This window comes from Pecten maximus, chromosome 13, assembly GCF_902652985.1.
Source record: "Pecten maximus chromosome 13, xPecMax1.1, whole genome shotgun sequence".
In the NCBI taxonomy this organism is placed as follows: domain Eukaryota; kingdom Metazoa; phylum Mollusca; class Bivalvia; order Pectinida; family Pectinidae; genus Pecten; species Pecten maximus.
Genome location: NC_047027.1, coordinates 30,811,606 through 30,826,807, shown reverse-complemented (window position 1 = coordinate 30,826,807; position 15,202 = coordinate 30,811,606). Strand labels below are relative to the sequence as shown.

Here is a 15,202-nt window from a genome sequence, read left to right as displayed (position 1 = left end):
GACAGGAAATCGCGAAACAAACGACAAAATATAATACATGTTTAAATATATTTCCGGTGGTACTGGAGTCTAATCCCTCTCGATGGCCTCATTGGAGGTGCATCTACTCCCTGTCGGTGGCCTCATTCGAGTTATGTTCATCTAATGTTATGGTGCAAAGTGACGTCTCGGTGTCCCCTGTATGTATGACGTCAGAATGTTGTTTTCGCCGATTTGATGTGTTTTGGAGTGTCCGGTAGCCTATATAAGACCAACTGATTGGTCAAAGTGGCCATAATTCGAACTGACCATAGATACTATCTCACATACAGTAGCTGAAGCAGGGCGGCGATCATGAATATGTTTTATACTATAGGGGCATGCATGCTGGCTCTGGGAGCTCTATGTAAGTATATCTAAAACAAAATATTCATAATTGATTATTGTAAGTGCAATTTATTATCTAAGGAATTTGAAAATCAAATAAAGAGTGTTATAATCGGACCTTGGGCATATGTTGGTGTTTAAATCGAACTGGAGCAAGCAAGACATGCAATATCTCTTGTTTTAAAGGTTTTTTTTTAAAACCATTTGATACGTAATCGTGTTGAAACATAATAGTGTACGGACATTATTGAACAGTTGCTGTTTCTGTTTTCCTGTTTGGAATAATTATTTAGATAATTACTCGACGAATCATCAAGAGCTCGCTATGTTACGCTATGTTATAAAATTTGATGAACATTTATAGTATATTTATATTAACAAATCTTATTACAGGCATTCAAATGTCAAATGGCGCCACAACATCGGTTCCCTCCGTAACAACTGGAATTCAAACCGAGGCTACAACAAATGACGTAACTACCGGAACAACACCACCAGGTGTCACTGATGTAGTGACAGATGCCCTTAACAACGCCACTGTCTGTCCACGATTTACTACTCGTCTGGAAAACGAAACTCTCTACATCTCTTATATCGAGGGAAGCTGTGACCTGTAAGTAAATCTTATCATTGATGTACAATCTATCCAACTTAATGGCATTTTATCAACCTAATAACCATATATAGATGTATAGTGAATCTGCTTTTTACGGAAGTCCTTTAAGCACATTTTGAGTTTTTTGTGTTATTTACTTATACAGGGTTGTAACAGTAGAGAGAATATCACTGCCGCCATTAAGGACACTCCAGCGCCTCAATCGCAGACGACCCAGGTAAGGGATAAAAGCTGTTAACAGATGTTGATATATAATTATCTTTAAAAGGAAATGATTATATCTGCATAATGTTTTACCTTTGTAAATTATTTGCCATGTATGTTAAAAAGTCTAGAATATCGTAACTTATCAAATGATACTTTAAATGTTCCTTGTAAGGAAAAAATATCTTAGAAAGCTGAATCTATTGTAATGCTTTACATAGCTACATCGCACTATTAATCGTATGGATACATATAGACTACCTCAAATTTCGTAACAAATAATATGTTGTTTCTATTTTCCTTTAATTTTGTATTGTATGCATGCAATGTAAATTTATAATGTACTTAGATATTTGAATAAAAGAAAATTTAAACTAAATGATATGTTTTTGGTTTATCTAGAGTGATAAGGCGGCCCGTGGTCAGCTTCAGACCTGTGGGATCAGAACTAGCCTCCTGTGAATCTCTACCTAACCGATCTCTGGGACCATTCGTCTTTGTCGACACAGTAATTGACGAATGTCAGATGTAAGTATATACAGGTTAGACTCACACTTCCTTCAAGTTCAGAATCTTAAAATGACCCATTGCCTTTTAATGAAATAATTTATTATTGGCAAAGAAGAAAATGAAATAGTTACATGTACCAAGTAAATATACTTTTTGCCTGGGTTACATCATTCAGTTGTTAGCTTGAAATGAAAGTTGCAGTTTTCGTAGACTACAGCTTGTTGAAGAACTGGACTTAAGTGTAGGGATACTGAAAATCTTAGATATTATATGATGATGTTAAGAAAGCATGAAACAATTGGTTCAACGTGACGTGTTTCCAATCACGTGATCAAAATAATGATGATTCACATGTTGATGTATTACTTATTTACAGGTTGATCAAGGTACAGAAACTAAAAAACGAGGCCTTTATACCAGGTCAGAAAAGGCCAGGAAAGGGAGCCGGGAAAAGGCCCAGGATCCCAAGGTATGGTAAACTGTTATAGGTTTGATTTAACTACAGATAAATTCATAAAGTAATTTTTGAAAAAGAAAATTAATAAAAAAAAAAACAACCCAAAAAACAGTATATGATGTATTGACAATTTAGAAATTATACGATATGACTGTTTCACACTTCTATATCTGTCAGTGACTTGAGAGGTTAGGTACATAGTATAAACAAACTAGGCAAGGAGTTCAGTAACAAGTCATAGGAAAAAGGAAAGTAGGCAAGGAGTTCAGTAACAAGTAATAGGAAAAGGAAAGTAGGCCTTCATGAATTTATTATACTATTGAAAGTTTGGGTGGAGGGTGGGATGGGGTTGAGTTTGGTGTTTGGGGAAGCGCATATACATGTAACACCTTATTGGATCCAACATGATATACATGTTTATTGTTTATCGGATAATTAGGCATGAAATAACGGAACGTATCACGTGCCCCTCATTTAAACAATAGAAGGCGTAGTGTGCAGATTAATGGCTAATAATGACATCTGTAAGGAAATTGCTATTTATCAATCTGACTTCTCTAACAATTGTAACGAGAACAGCAATGCGTTATAATAACTTACTAAAATGTTTCTTTTTTATTTTCCAGGCGCTTTTTTGTCCCGGCCTTAGATTATCTTGATGAGATGGTGTATTAAATGAATGTCCCCTACGTGAAATCCATTCTACAAAATGTTGGTCACTTTTGCCTGAATACCAAGATTACAGTGGTGTGTGGTTCGTCTGAAATGTTTACGTTGTATTTTTCATATGTTTTTATAGAAAATAAAAAAAAACTAAATCTATTCCAAATGTTTCTTTCCTTATTTCTTCCTAGAACAAGAAAGGGCATATATATTTGTCAAAAATGATTCGAAATATTAGAAATGACGCCATTTTACTTACAATTTTAAATACATAGTACTAGTCATAACGACGTGGTATTACTGACATAGAGACACAGTAGTCATAACGACGTGGTATTACTGACACAGTAGTCATAACGACGTGGTATTACTGACATAGAGACACAGTAGTCATAACGACGTGGTATTACTGACATAGAGACACAGTGGTCATAACGACGTGGTATTACTGACATAGAGACACAGTAGTCATAACGACGTGGTATTACTGACATAGAGACACAGTGGTCATAACGACGTGGTATTACTGACATAGAGACAGTAGTCATAACGACGTGGTATTACTGACATAGACACAGTGGTCATAACGACGTGGTATTACTGACATAGAGACAGTAGTCATAACGACGTGGTATTACTGACATAGAGACACAGTAGTCATAACGACGTGGTATTACTGACACAGTAGTCATAACGACGTGGTATTACTGACACATTAGTCATAACGACGTGGTATTACTGACATAGAGACACAGTAGTCATAACGACGTGGTATTACTGACATAGAGACACAGTAGTCATAACGACGTGGTATTACTGACATACAGTATTCATATGACGTGGTATTACTGACATAGACACAGTAGTCATAACGACGTGGTATTACGGACATAGAGACAATAGTCATAACGACGTGGTATTACTGACACAGTAGTCATAACGACGTGGTATTACTGACATAGAGACACAGTAGTCATAACGACGTGGTATTACTGACATAGAGACACAGTGGTCATAACGACGTGGTATTACTGACATAGATACAGAGTAGTCATAACGACGTGGTATTACTGACATAGTGACACAGTAGTAATAACGACGTGGTATTACTGACATAGAGACAAAGTAGTCATAACGACGTGGTATAACTGACATAGAGACACAGTAGTCATAACGACGTGGTATTACTGACATAGAGACAGTAGTCATAACGACGTGGTTTTACTGACATAGAGACACAGTAGTCATAACGACGTGGTATTACTGACATAGAGACACAGTAGTCATAACGACGTGGTATTACTGACATAGAGACACAGTAGTCATAACGACGTGGTATTACTGACATAGAGACAGTAGTCATAACGACGTGGTATTACTGACACAGTGGTCATAACGACGTGGTATTACTGACACAGTAGTCATAACGACGTGGTATTACTGACATAAAGACAGTAGTCATAACGACGTGGTATTACGGACATAGAGACACAGTAGTCATAACGACGTGGTATTACTGACATAGAGACACAGTAGTCATAACGACGTGGTATTACTGACATAAAGACAGTAGTCATAACGACGTGGTATTACTGACATAGAGACACAGTAGTCATAACGACGTGGTATTACGGACATAGAGACAGTAGTCATAACGACGTGGTATTACGGACATAGAGACACAGTAGTCATAACGACGAGGTATTACTGACAGAGAGACAAAGTAGTCATAACGACGTGGTATTACTGACATAGAGACAGTAGTCATAACGACGTGGTATTACTGACACAGTGGTCATAACGACGTGGTATTACTGACACAGTAGTCATAATGACGTGGTATTACTGACATAAAGACAGTAGTCATAACGACGTGGTATTACGGACATAGAGACACAGTAGTCATAACGACGTGGTATTACTGACATAGAGACACAGTAGTCATAACGACGTGGTATTACTGACATAGAGACACAGTAGTCATAACGACGTGGTATTACTGACATAGAGACACAGTGGTCATAACGACGTGGTATTACTGACAGAGAGAGAAAAAGTAGTCATAACGACGTGGTATTACTGACATAGAGACAGTAGTCATTACGACGTGGTATTACTGACACAGTGGTCATAACGACGTGGTATTACTGACACAGTAGTCATAATGACGTGGTATTACTGACATAAAGACAGTAGTCATAACGACGTGGTATTACGGACATAGAGACACAGTAGTCATAACGACGTGGTATTACTGACATAGAGACACAGTAGTCATAACGACGTGGTATTACTGAAACAGTAGTCATAACGACGTGGTATTACTGACATAGAAACACAGTAGTCATAACGACGTGGTATTACTGACATAGAGACACAGTAGTCATAACGACGTGGTATTACTTACATAGAGACACAGTAGTCATAACGACGTGGTATTTCTGACACAGAGACACAGTAGTCATAACGACGTGGTATTACTTACATAGAGACACAGTAGTCATAACGACGTGGTATTACTGACATAGAGACACAGTAGTCATAACGACGTGGTATTACTTACATAGAGACACAGTAGTCATAACGACGTGGTATTACTTACATAGAGACACAGTAGTCATAACGACGTGGTATTACTGACATAAAGACAGTAGTCATAACGACGTGGTATTACGGACATAGAGACACAGTAGTCATAACGACGAGGTATTACTGACAGAGAGACAAAGTAGTCATAACGACGTGGTATTACTGACATAGAGACAGTAGTCATAACGACGTGGTATTACTGACATAAAGACAGTAGTCATAACGACGTGGTATTACTGACATAGAGACACAGTAATCATAACGACGTGGTATTACTGACACAGTGGTCATAACGACGTGGTATTTCTGACACAGAGACACAGTAGTCATAACGACGTGGTATTACTGACATAGAGACACAGTAATCATAACGACGTGGTATTACTGACACAGTGGTCATAACGACGTGGTATTTCTGACACAGAGACACAGTAATCATAACGACGTGGTATTACTGACACAGTGGTCATAACGACGTGGTATTTCTGACATAGAGACACAGTAGTCATAACGACGTGGTATAACGGACATAGAGACACAGTAGTCATAACGACGTGGTATTACTGACATAGAGACACAGTAGTCATAACGACGTGGTATTACGGACATAAAGACACAGTAGTCATAACGACGAGGTATTACTGACATAGAGACAGTAGTCATAACGACGTGGTATTACTGACATAGTGGTCATAACGACGTGGTATTACTGACACAGTAGTCATAACGACGAGGTATTACTGACATAGAGACAGTAGTCATAACGACGTGGTATTACTGACACAGTGGTCATAACGACGTGGTATTACTGACACAGTAGTCATAACGACGTGGTATTACTGACATAAAGACAGTAGTCATAACGACGTGGTATTACGGACATAGAGACACAGTAGTCATAACGACGTGGTATTACTGACATAGAGACAAAGTAGTCATAACGACGTGGTATTACTGACATAGAGACAAAGTAGTCATAACGACGTGGTATTACTGACAGAGAGACAAAGTAGTCATAACGACGTGGTATTACTGACATAGAGACAGTAGTCATAACGACGTGGTATTACTGACACAGTGGTCATAACGACGTGGTATTACTGACACAGTAGTCATAACGACGTGGTATTACTGACATAAAGACAGTAGTCATAACGACGTGGTATTACGGACATAGAGACACAGTAGTCATAACGACGTGGTATTACTGACATAGAGACACAGTAGTCATAACGACGTGGTATTACTGACATAAAGACAGTAGTCATAACGACGTGGTATTACGGACATAAAGACACAGTAGTCATAACGACGAGGTATTACTGACATAGAGACAGTAGTCATAACGACGTGGTATTACTGACACAGTGGTCATAACGACGTGGTATTACTGACACAGTAGTCATAACGACGTGGTATTACTGACATAAAGACAGTAGTCATAACGACGTGGTATTACGGACATAGAAACACAGTAGTCATAACGACGTGGTATTACTGACATAGAGACACAGTAGTCATAACGACGTGGTATTACTGACATAAAGACAGTAGTCATAACGACGTGGTATTACGGACATAGAGACACAGTAGTCATAACGACGTGGTATTACTGACATAGAGACACAGTAGTCATAACGACGTGGTATTACTGACATAAAGACAGTAGTCATAACGACGTGGTATTACGGACATAGAGACACAGTAGTCATAACGACGAGGTATTACTGACAGAGAGACAAAGTAGTCATAACGACGTGGTATTACTGACATAGAGACACAGTGGTCATAACGACGTGGTATTACTGACATAGAGACAGTAGTCATAACGACGTGGTATTACTGACACAGTGGTCATAACGACGTGGTATTACTGACACAGTAGTCATAACGACGTGGTATTACTGACATAAAGACAGTAGTCATAACGACGTGGTATTACGGACATAGAGACACAGTAGTCATAACGACGTGGTATTACTGACATAGAGACACAGTAGTCATAACGACGTGGTATTACTGACACAGTAGTCATAACGACGTGGTATTACTGACATAGAAACACAGTAGTCATAACGACGTGGTATTACTGACATAGAGACACAGTAGTCATAACGACGTGGTATTTCTGACACAGAGACACAGTAGTCATAACGACGTGGTATTTCTGACACAGAGACACAGTAGTCATAAGGACGTGGTATTACTTACATAGAGACACAGTAGTCATAACGACGTGGTATTACTGACATAGAGACACAGTAGTCATAACGACGTGGTATTACTTACATAGAGACACAGTAGTCATAACGACGTGGTATTACTTACATAGAGACACAGTAGTCATAACGATGTGGTATTACTGACATAGAGACACAGTAGTCATAACGACGTGGTATTACTGACATAGAGACACAGTAGTCATAACGACGTGGTATTAATGACATAGAGACACAGTAGTCATAACGACGTTATATTACTTACATAGAGACAGTAGTTATAACGACGTGGTATTACTAACACAGTAGTCATAACGACGTGGTATTACTGACATAGAGACACAGTAGTCATAACGACGTGGTATTACTGACATAGAGACACAGTAGTCATAACGACGTGGTATCACTGACACAGTAGTCATAACGACGTGGTATTACTGACATAGAGACACAGTAGTCATAACGACGTGGTATTACTGACATAGAGACACAGTAGTCATAACGATGTGGTATTACTGACATGGAGACACAGTAGTCATAACGACGTGGTATTACTGACATAGAGACACAGTAGTCATAACGACGTGGTATTACTGACACAGTGGTCATAACGACGTGGTATTACTGACACAGTAGTCATAACGACGTGGTATTACTGACATAAAGACAGTAGTCATAACGACGTGGTATTACGGACATAGAGACACAGTAGTCATAACGACGTGGTATTACTGACATAGAGACAAAGTAGTCATAACGACGTGGTATTACTGACATAGAGACAAAGTAGTCATAACGACGTGGTATTACTGACAGAGAGACAAAGTAGTCATAACGACGTGGTATTACTGACATAGAGACAGTAGTCATAACGACGTGGTATTACTGACACAGTGGTCATAACGACGTGGTATTACTGACACAGTAGTCATAACGACGTGGTATTACTGACATAAAGACAGTAGTCATAACGACGTGGTATTACGGACATAGAGACACAGTAGTCATAACGACGTGGTATTACTGACATAGAGACACAGTAGTCATAACGACGTGGTATTACTGACATAAAGACAGTAGTCATAACGACGTGGTATTACGGACATAAAGACACAGTAGTCATAACGACGAGGTATTACTGACATAGAGACAGTAGTCATAACGACGTGGTATTACTGACACAGTGGTCATAACGACGTGGTATTACTGACACAGTAGTCATAACGACGTGGTATTACTGACATAAAGACAGTAGTCATAACGACGTGGTATTACGGACATAGAAACACAGTAGTCATAACGACGTGGTATTACTGACATAGAGACACAGTAGTCATAACGACGTGGTATTACTGACATAAAGACAGTAGTCATAACGACGTGGTATTACGGACATAGAGACACAGTAGTCATAACGACGTGGTATTACTGACATAGAGACACAGTAGTCATAACGACGTGGTATTACTGACATAAAGACAGTAGTCATAACGACGTGGTATTACGGACATAGAGACACGGTAGTCATAACGACGAGGTATTACTGACAGAGAGACAAAGTAGTCATAACGACGTGGTATTACTGACATAGAGACACAGTGGTCATAACGACGTGGTATTACTGACATAGAGACAGTAGTCATAACGACGTGGTATTACTGACACAGTGGTCATAACGACGTGGTATTACTGACACAGTAGTCATAACGACGTGGTATTACTGACATAAAGACAGTAGTCATAACGACGTGGTATTACGGACATAGAGACACAGTAGTCATAACGACGTGGTATTACTGACATAGAGACACAGTAGTCATAACGACGTGGTATTACTGACACAGTAGTCATAACGACGTGGTATTACTGACATAGAAACACAGTAGTCATAACGACGTGGTATTACTGACATAGAGACACAGTAGTCATAACGACGTGGTATTTCTGACACAGAGACACAGTAGTCATAACGACGTGGTATTTCTGACACAGAGACACAGTAGTCATAAGGACGTGGTATTACTTACATAGAGACACAGTAGTCATAACGACGTGGTATTACTGACATAGAGACACAGTAGTCATAACGACGTGGTATTACTTACATAGAGACACAGTAGTCATAACGACGTGGTATTACTTACATAGAGACACAGTAGTCATAACGATGTGGTATTACTGACATAGAGACACAGTAGTCATAACGACGTGGTATTACTGACATAGAGACACAGTAGTCATAACGACGTGGTATTAATGACATAGAGACACAGTAGTCATAACGACGTTATATTACTTACATAGAGACAGTAGTTATAACGACGTGGTATTACTAACACAGTAGTCATAACGACGTGGTATTACTGACATAGAGACACAGTAGTCATAACGACGTGGTATTACTGACATAGAGACACAGTAGTCATAACGACGTGGTATCACTGACACAGTAGTCATAACGACGTGGTATTACTGACATAGAGACACAGTAGTCATAACGACGTGGTATTACTGACATAGAGACACAGTAGTCATAACGATGTGGTATTACTGACATGGAGACACAGTAGTCATAACGACGTGGTATTACTGACATAGAGACACAGTATTCATAACGACGTGGTATTACTGACATAGAGACACAGTAGTCATAACGACGTGGTATTACTGACATAGAGACACAGTAGTCATAACGACGTGGTATTACTGACACAGTAATCATAACGACGTGGTATTACTGACATAGAGACACAGTAGTCATAGCGACGTGGTATTACTGACATAGAGACACAGTAGTCATAACGACGTGGTATTACTGACATAGAAACACAATAGTCATAACGACGTGGTATTACTGACACAGTGGTCATAACGACGTGGTATTACTGACATAGAGACACAGTAGTCATAACGACGTGGTATTACTGACATAGAGACACAGTAGTCATAACGACGTGGTATTACTGACATAGAGACACAGTAGTCATAACGACGTGGTATTAGTGACATAGAGACACAGTAGTCATAACGACGTGGTATTACTGACATAGAGACAGTAGTCATAACGACGTGGTATTACTGACACAGTAGTCAAAACGACGTGGTATTACTGACATAGAGACACAGTAGTCATAACGACGTGGTATTACTGACATAGAGACACAGTAGTCATAACGACGTGGTATTACTGACATAGAGACACAGTAGTCATAACGACGTGGTATTACTGACATAGAGACACAGTAGTCATAAGGACGTGGTATTACTGACATAGAGACACAGTAGTCATAAGGACGTGGTATTACTGACATAGAGACACAGTAGTCATAAGGACGTGGTATTACTGACATAGAGACACAGTAGTCATAACGACGTGGTATTACTGACATAGTAGTCATAACGACGTGGTATTACTGACATAGAGACACCGTAGTCATAAGGACGTGGTATTACTGACACAGTAGTCATAACGACTTGGTATTACTGACACAGTAGTCATAACGACGTGGTATTACTGATATAGAGACAGTAGTCATAACGACGTGGTATTACTGACATAGAGACAGTAGTCATAACGACGTGGTATTACTGACATAGAGACAGTAGTCATAACGACGTGGTATTACTGACATAGAGAGACAGTAGTCATAATGACGTGGTATTACTGACATAGAGACAGTAGTCATAACGACGTGGTATTACAATCAGAGACACAGTAGTCATAACGACGTGGTATTACCGACATAGAGACAGTAGTCATAACGACGTGGTATTACTGACATAGAGACACAGTAGTCATAACGACGTGGTATTACTGACATAGTAGTCAAAACGACGTGGTATTACTGACATATAGAGACAGTAGTCATAATGACGTGGTATTACCGACATAGAGACAGTAGTCATAACGACGTGGTATTACTGACATAGAGACACAGTAGTCATAACGACGTGGTATTACTGACATAGAGACACAGTAATCATAACGACGTGGTATTACTGACATAGTAGTCAAAACGACGTGGTATTACTGACATATAGAGACAGTAGTCATAATGACGTGGTATTACTGACATAGAGACAGTAGTCATAACGACGTGGTATCACTGACATAGAGACACAGTAGTCATAACGACGTGGTATTACTGACATAGTGACACAGTAGTCATAACGACGTGGTATTACTGACATAGAGACACAGTAGTCATAACGACGTGGTATTACTGACATGGAGACACAGTAGTCATAATGATGTGGTATTACTGACATAGAGAGACAGTAGTCATTACGACGTGGTATTACTGACATAGAGACACAGTAGTCATAACGACGTGGTATTACTGACATAGAGACAGTAGTCATAAGGACGTGGTATTACTGACATAGAGACAGTAGTCATAACGACGTGGTATTACTGACATAGAGACACAGTAGTCATAACAACGTGGTATTACTGACACAGTAGTCAAAACGACGTGGAATTACTGACATATAGAGACAGTAGTCATAATGACGTGGTATTACTGACATAGAGACAGTAGTCATAACGACGTGGTACCACTGACATAGAGACACAGTAGTCATAACGACGTGGTATTACTGACATGGAGACACAGTAGTCTTAATGACGTGGTATTACTGACATAGAGAGACAGTAGTCATAATGACGTGGTATTACTGACATAGGGACAGTAGTCATAACGACGTGGTATTACTGACATAGAGACACAGTAGTCATAACGACGTGGTATTACTGACATAGACACAGTAGTCATAACGACGTGGTATTACTGACATAGAGACAGTAGTCATAACGACGTGGTATTACTGACATAGAGACACAGTAGTCATAACGACGTGGTATTACTGACACAGTAGTCATAACGACGTGGTATTACTGACACAGTAGTCATAACGACGTGGTATTACTGACATAGAGACAGTAGTCATAACGACGTGGTATTACTGACATAGAGACAGTAGTCATAACGACGTGGTATTACTGACATAGAGAGACAGTAGTCATAATGACGTGGTATTACTGACATCAAGACAGTAGTCATAACGACGTGGTATTACAATCAGAGACACAGTAGTCATAACGACGTGGTATTACCGACATAGAGACAGTAGTCATAACGACGTGGTATTACTGACATAGAGACACAGTAGTCATAACGACGTGGTATTACTGACATAGTAGTCAAAACGACGTGGTATTACTGACATATAGAGACAGTAGTCATAATGACGTGGTATTACCGACATAGAGACAGTAGTCATAACGACGTGGTATTACTGACATAGAGACACAGTAGTCATAACGACGTGGTATTACTGACATAGAGACACAGTAATTATAACGACGTGGTATTACTGACATAGTAGTCAAAACGACGTGGTATGACTGACATATAGAGACAGTAGTCATAATGACGTGGTATTACTGACATGGAAACAGTAGTCATAACGACGTGGTATAACTGACATAAAGACACAGTAGTCATAACGACGTGGTATTACTGACACAGTAGTCATAACGACGTGGTATTACTGACATAGAGACAGTAGTCATAACGACGTGGTATCACTGACATAGAGACACAGTAGTCATAACGACGTGGTATTACTGACATGGAGATACAGTAGTCATAATGACGTGGTATTACTGACATAGAGAGACAGTAGTCATTACGACGTGGTATTACTGACATAGAGACACAGTAGTCATAATGACGTGGTATTACTGACATAGAGAGACAGTAGTCAAAACGACGTGGAATTACTGACATATAGAGACAGTAGTCATAATGACGTGGTATTACTGACATAGAGACAGTAGTCATAACGACGTGGTATCACTGACATAGAGACACAGTAGTCATAACGACGTGGTATTACTGACATGGAGACACAGTAGTCATAATGACGTGGTATTACTGACATAGAGAGACAGTAGTCATAATGACGTGGTATTACTGACATAGGGACAGTAGTCATAACGACGTGGTATTACTGACACAGTAGTCATAACGACGTGGTATTACTGACATAGAGACAGTAGTCATAACGACGTGGTATTACTCACATAGAGAGACAGTAGTCATAATGATGTGGTATTACTGACAAAGAGACAGTAGTCATCACGACGTGGTATTACAATCAGAGACAAAGTAGTCATCACGACGTGGTATTACTGACATAGAGACAGTAGTCATAACGACGTGGTATTACTGACACAGTAGTCATAACGACGTGGTATTACTGACATAGAGACAGTAGTCATAACGACGTGGTATTACTGACATAGAGACACAGTGGTCATAACGACGTGGTGTTACTGACACAGAGACACAGTAGTCATAACGACGTGGTATTACTGACATAGAGACAGTAGTCATAACGACGTGGTATTACTGACACAGAGACAGTAGTCATAACGACGTGGTATTACTGACATAGAGACAGTAGTCATAACGACGTGGTATTACTGACATAGAGACAGTAGTCATAACGACGTGGTATTACTGACACAGTAGTCATAACGACGTGTATTACTGACACAGTAGTCATAACGACGTGGTATTACTGACACAGTAGTCATAACGACGTGGTATTACTGACATAGAGACAGTAGTCATAACGACGTGGTATTACTGACACAGTAGTCATAACGACGTGGTATTACTGACATAGAGACAGTAGTCATAACGACGTGGTATTACTGACACAGTAGTCATAACGACGTGGTATTACTGACATAGAGACACAGTAGTCATAACGACGTGGTATTACGGACATAGAAACAGTAGTCATAACGACGTGGTATTACTGACACAGTCGTTATAACGAGGTGGCATTACTGACATAGTGACGTCATAGATAACATTATTCAAAGAATATGTGGTTACCGAAGTTCCTGCATAGAAACATCGATGACAGATAAAGCAACTAAGACCATTAAACACTGGCCCCATTTTTTTGTAAATAAGTGTCAAAAATCTTTCAGTTTCAGATATATATAAACTTTGAACCATATGTTTCCGGCAAAAACGAAATTTAGTTTATTTTTTTTTATATTAATACCATATTTGTCTTATATTCGGATAACAAGGAGTTCCAAGTTTTTTTTTTCTAATTTTTAATTCGGAGTATGTTTCCTTTTGATAAGAGTTGTGATTGGACATCAGCCAGAGGTAATTTGAATTGTTCCATTTATCTTAGAATTGGACGTCCTCAATGGTTACCCCCTACTCTGGATGACGGATGGGTGATATCAAGAGAGTTTGCGATTGTAAAACTTTTAACTTTTAGCGTGAAACTTGTTCATCAATCTGATGTGACTGTTCCTATTTTTAGTTGTATCTTAATCTATACAGTATTACCATAGTAACATGATCACGTGATCACCTGGCTAAACGTTGATACTTTAATCAAGTTATACAAATTGTGATTTTACAATGATATGCCCGTAGACAATATTTATCATCATCAAATGACGACAGGCATTTTAGAAGCATGCTTATGACGAAAGTAAATAGGTCGGTTTGGATTGGTTGGAGGAAATGTTAGGTCGGT

At 39.2% G+C, this 15,202-nt stretch overlaps 1 protein-coding gene across 1 annotated transcript; it reads left to right on the top strand.

The window, feature by feature from the left end:
- Positions 1–250: 250 nt before the first annotated feature.
- On the top strand, positions 251–2,975 carry LOC117341042. Its single transcript, XM_033902859.1, has 6 exons — positions 251–385; positions 760–979; positions 1,128–1,199; positions 1,589–1,714; positions 2,073–2,165; positions 2,780–2,975. The coding sequence occupies exons 1-6, from the start codon at positions 334–336 to the stop codon at positions 2,826–2,828; spliced, it is 612 nt and encodes a 203-aa protein (XP_033758750.1). The 5' UTR covers positions 251–333; the 3' UTR covers positions 2,829–2,975.
- Positions 2,976–15,202: the final 12,227 nt, after the last annotated feature.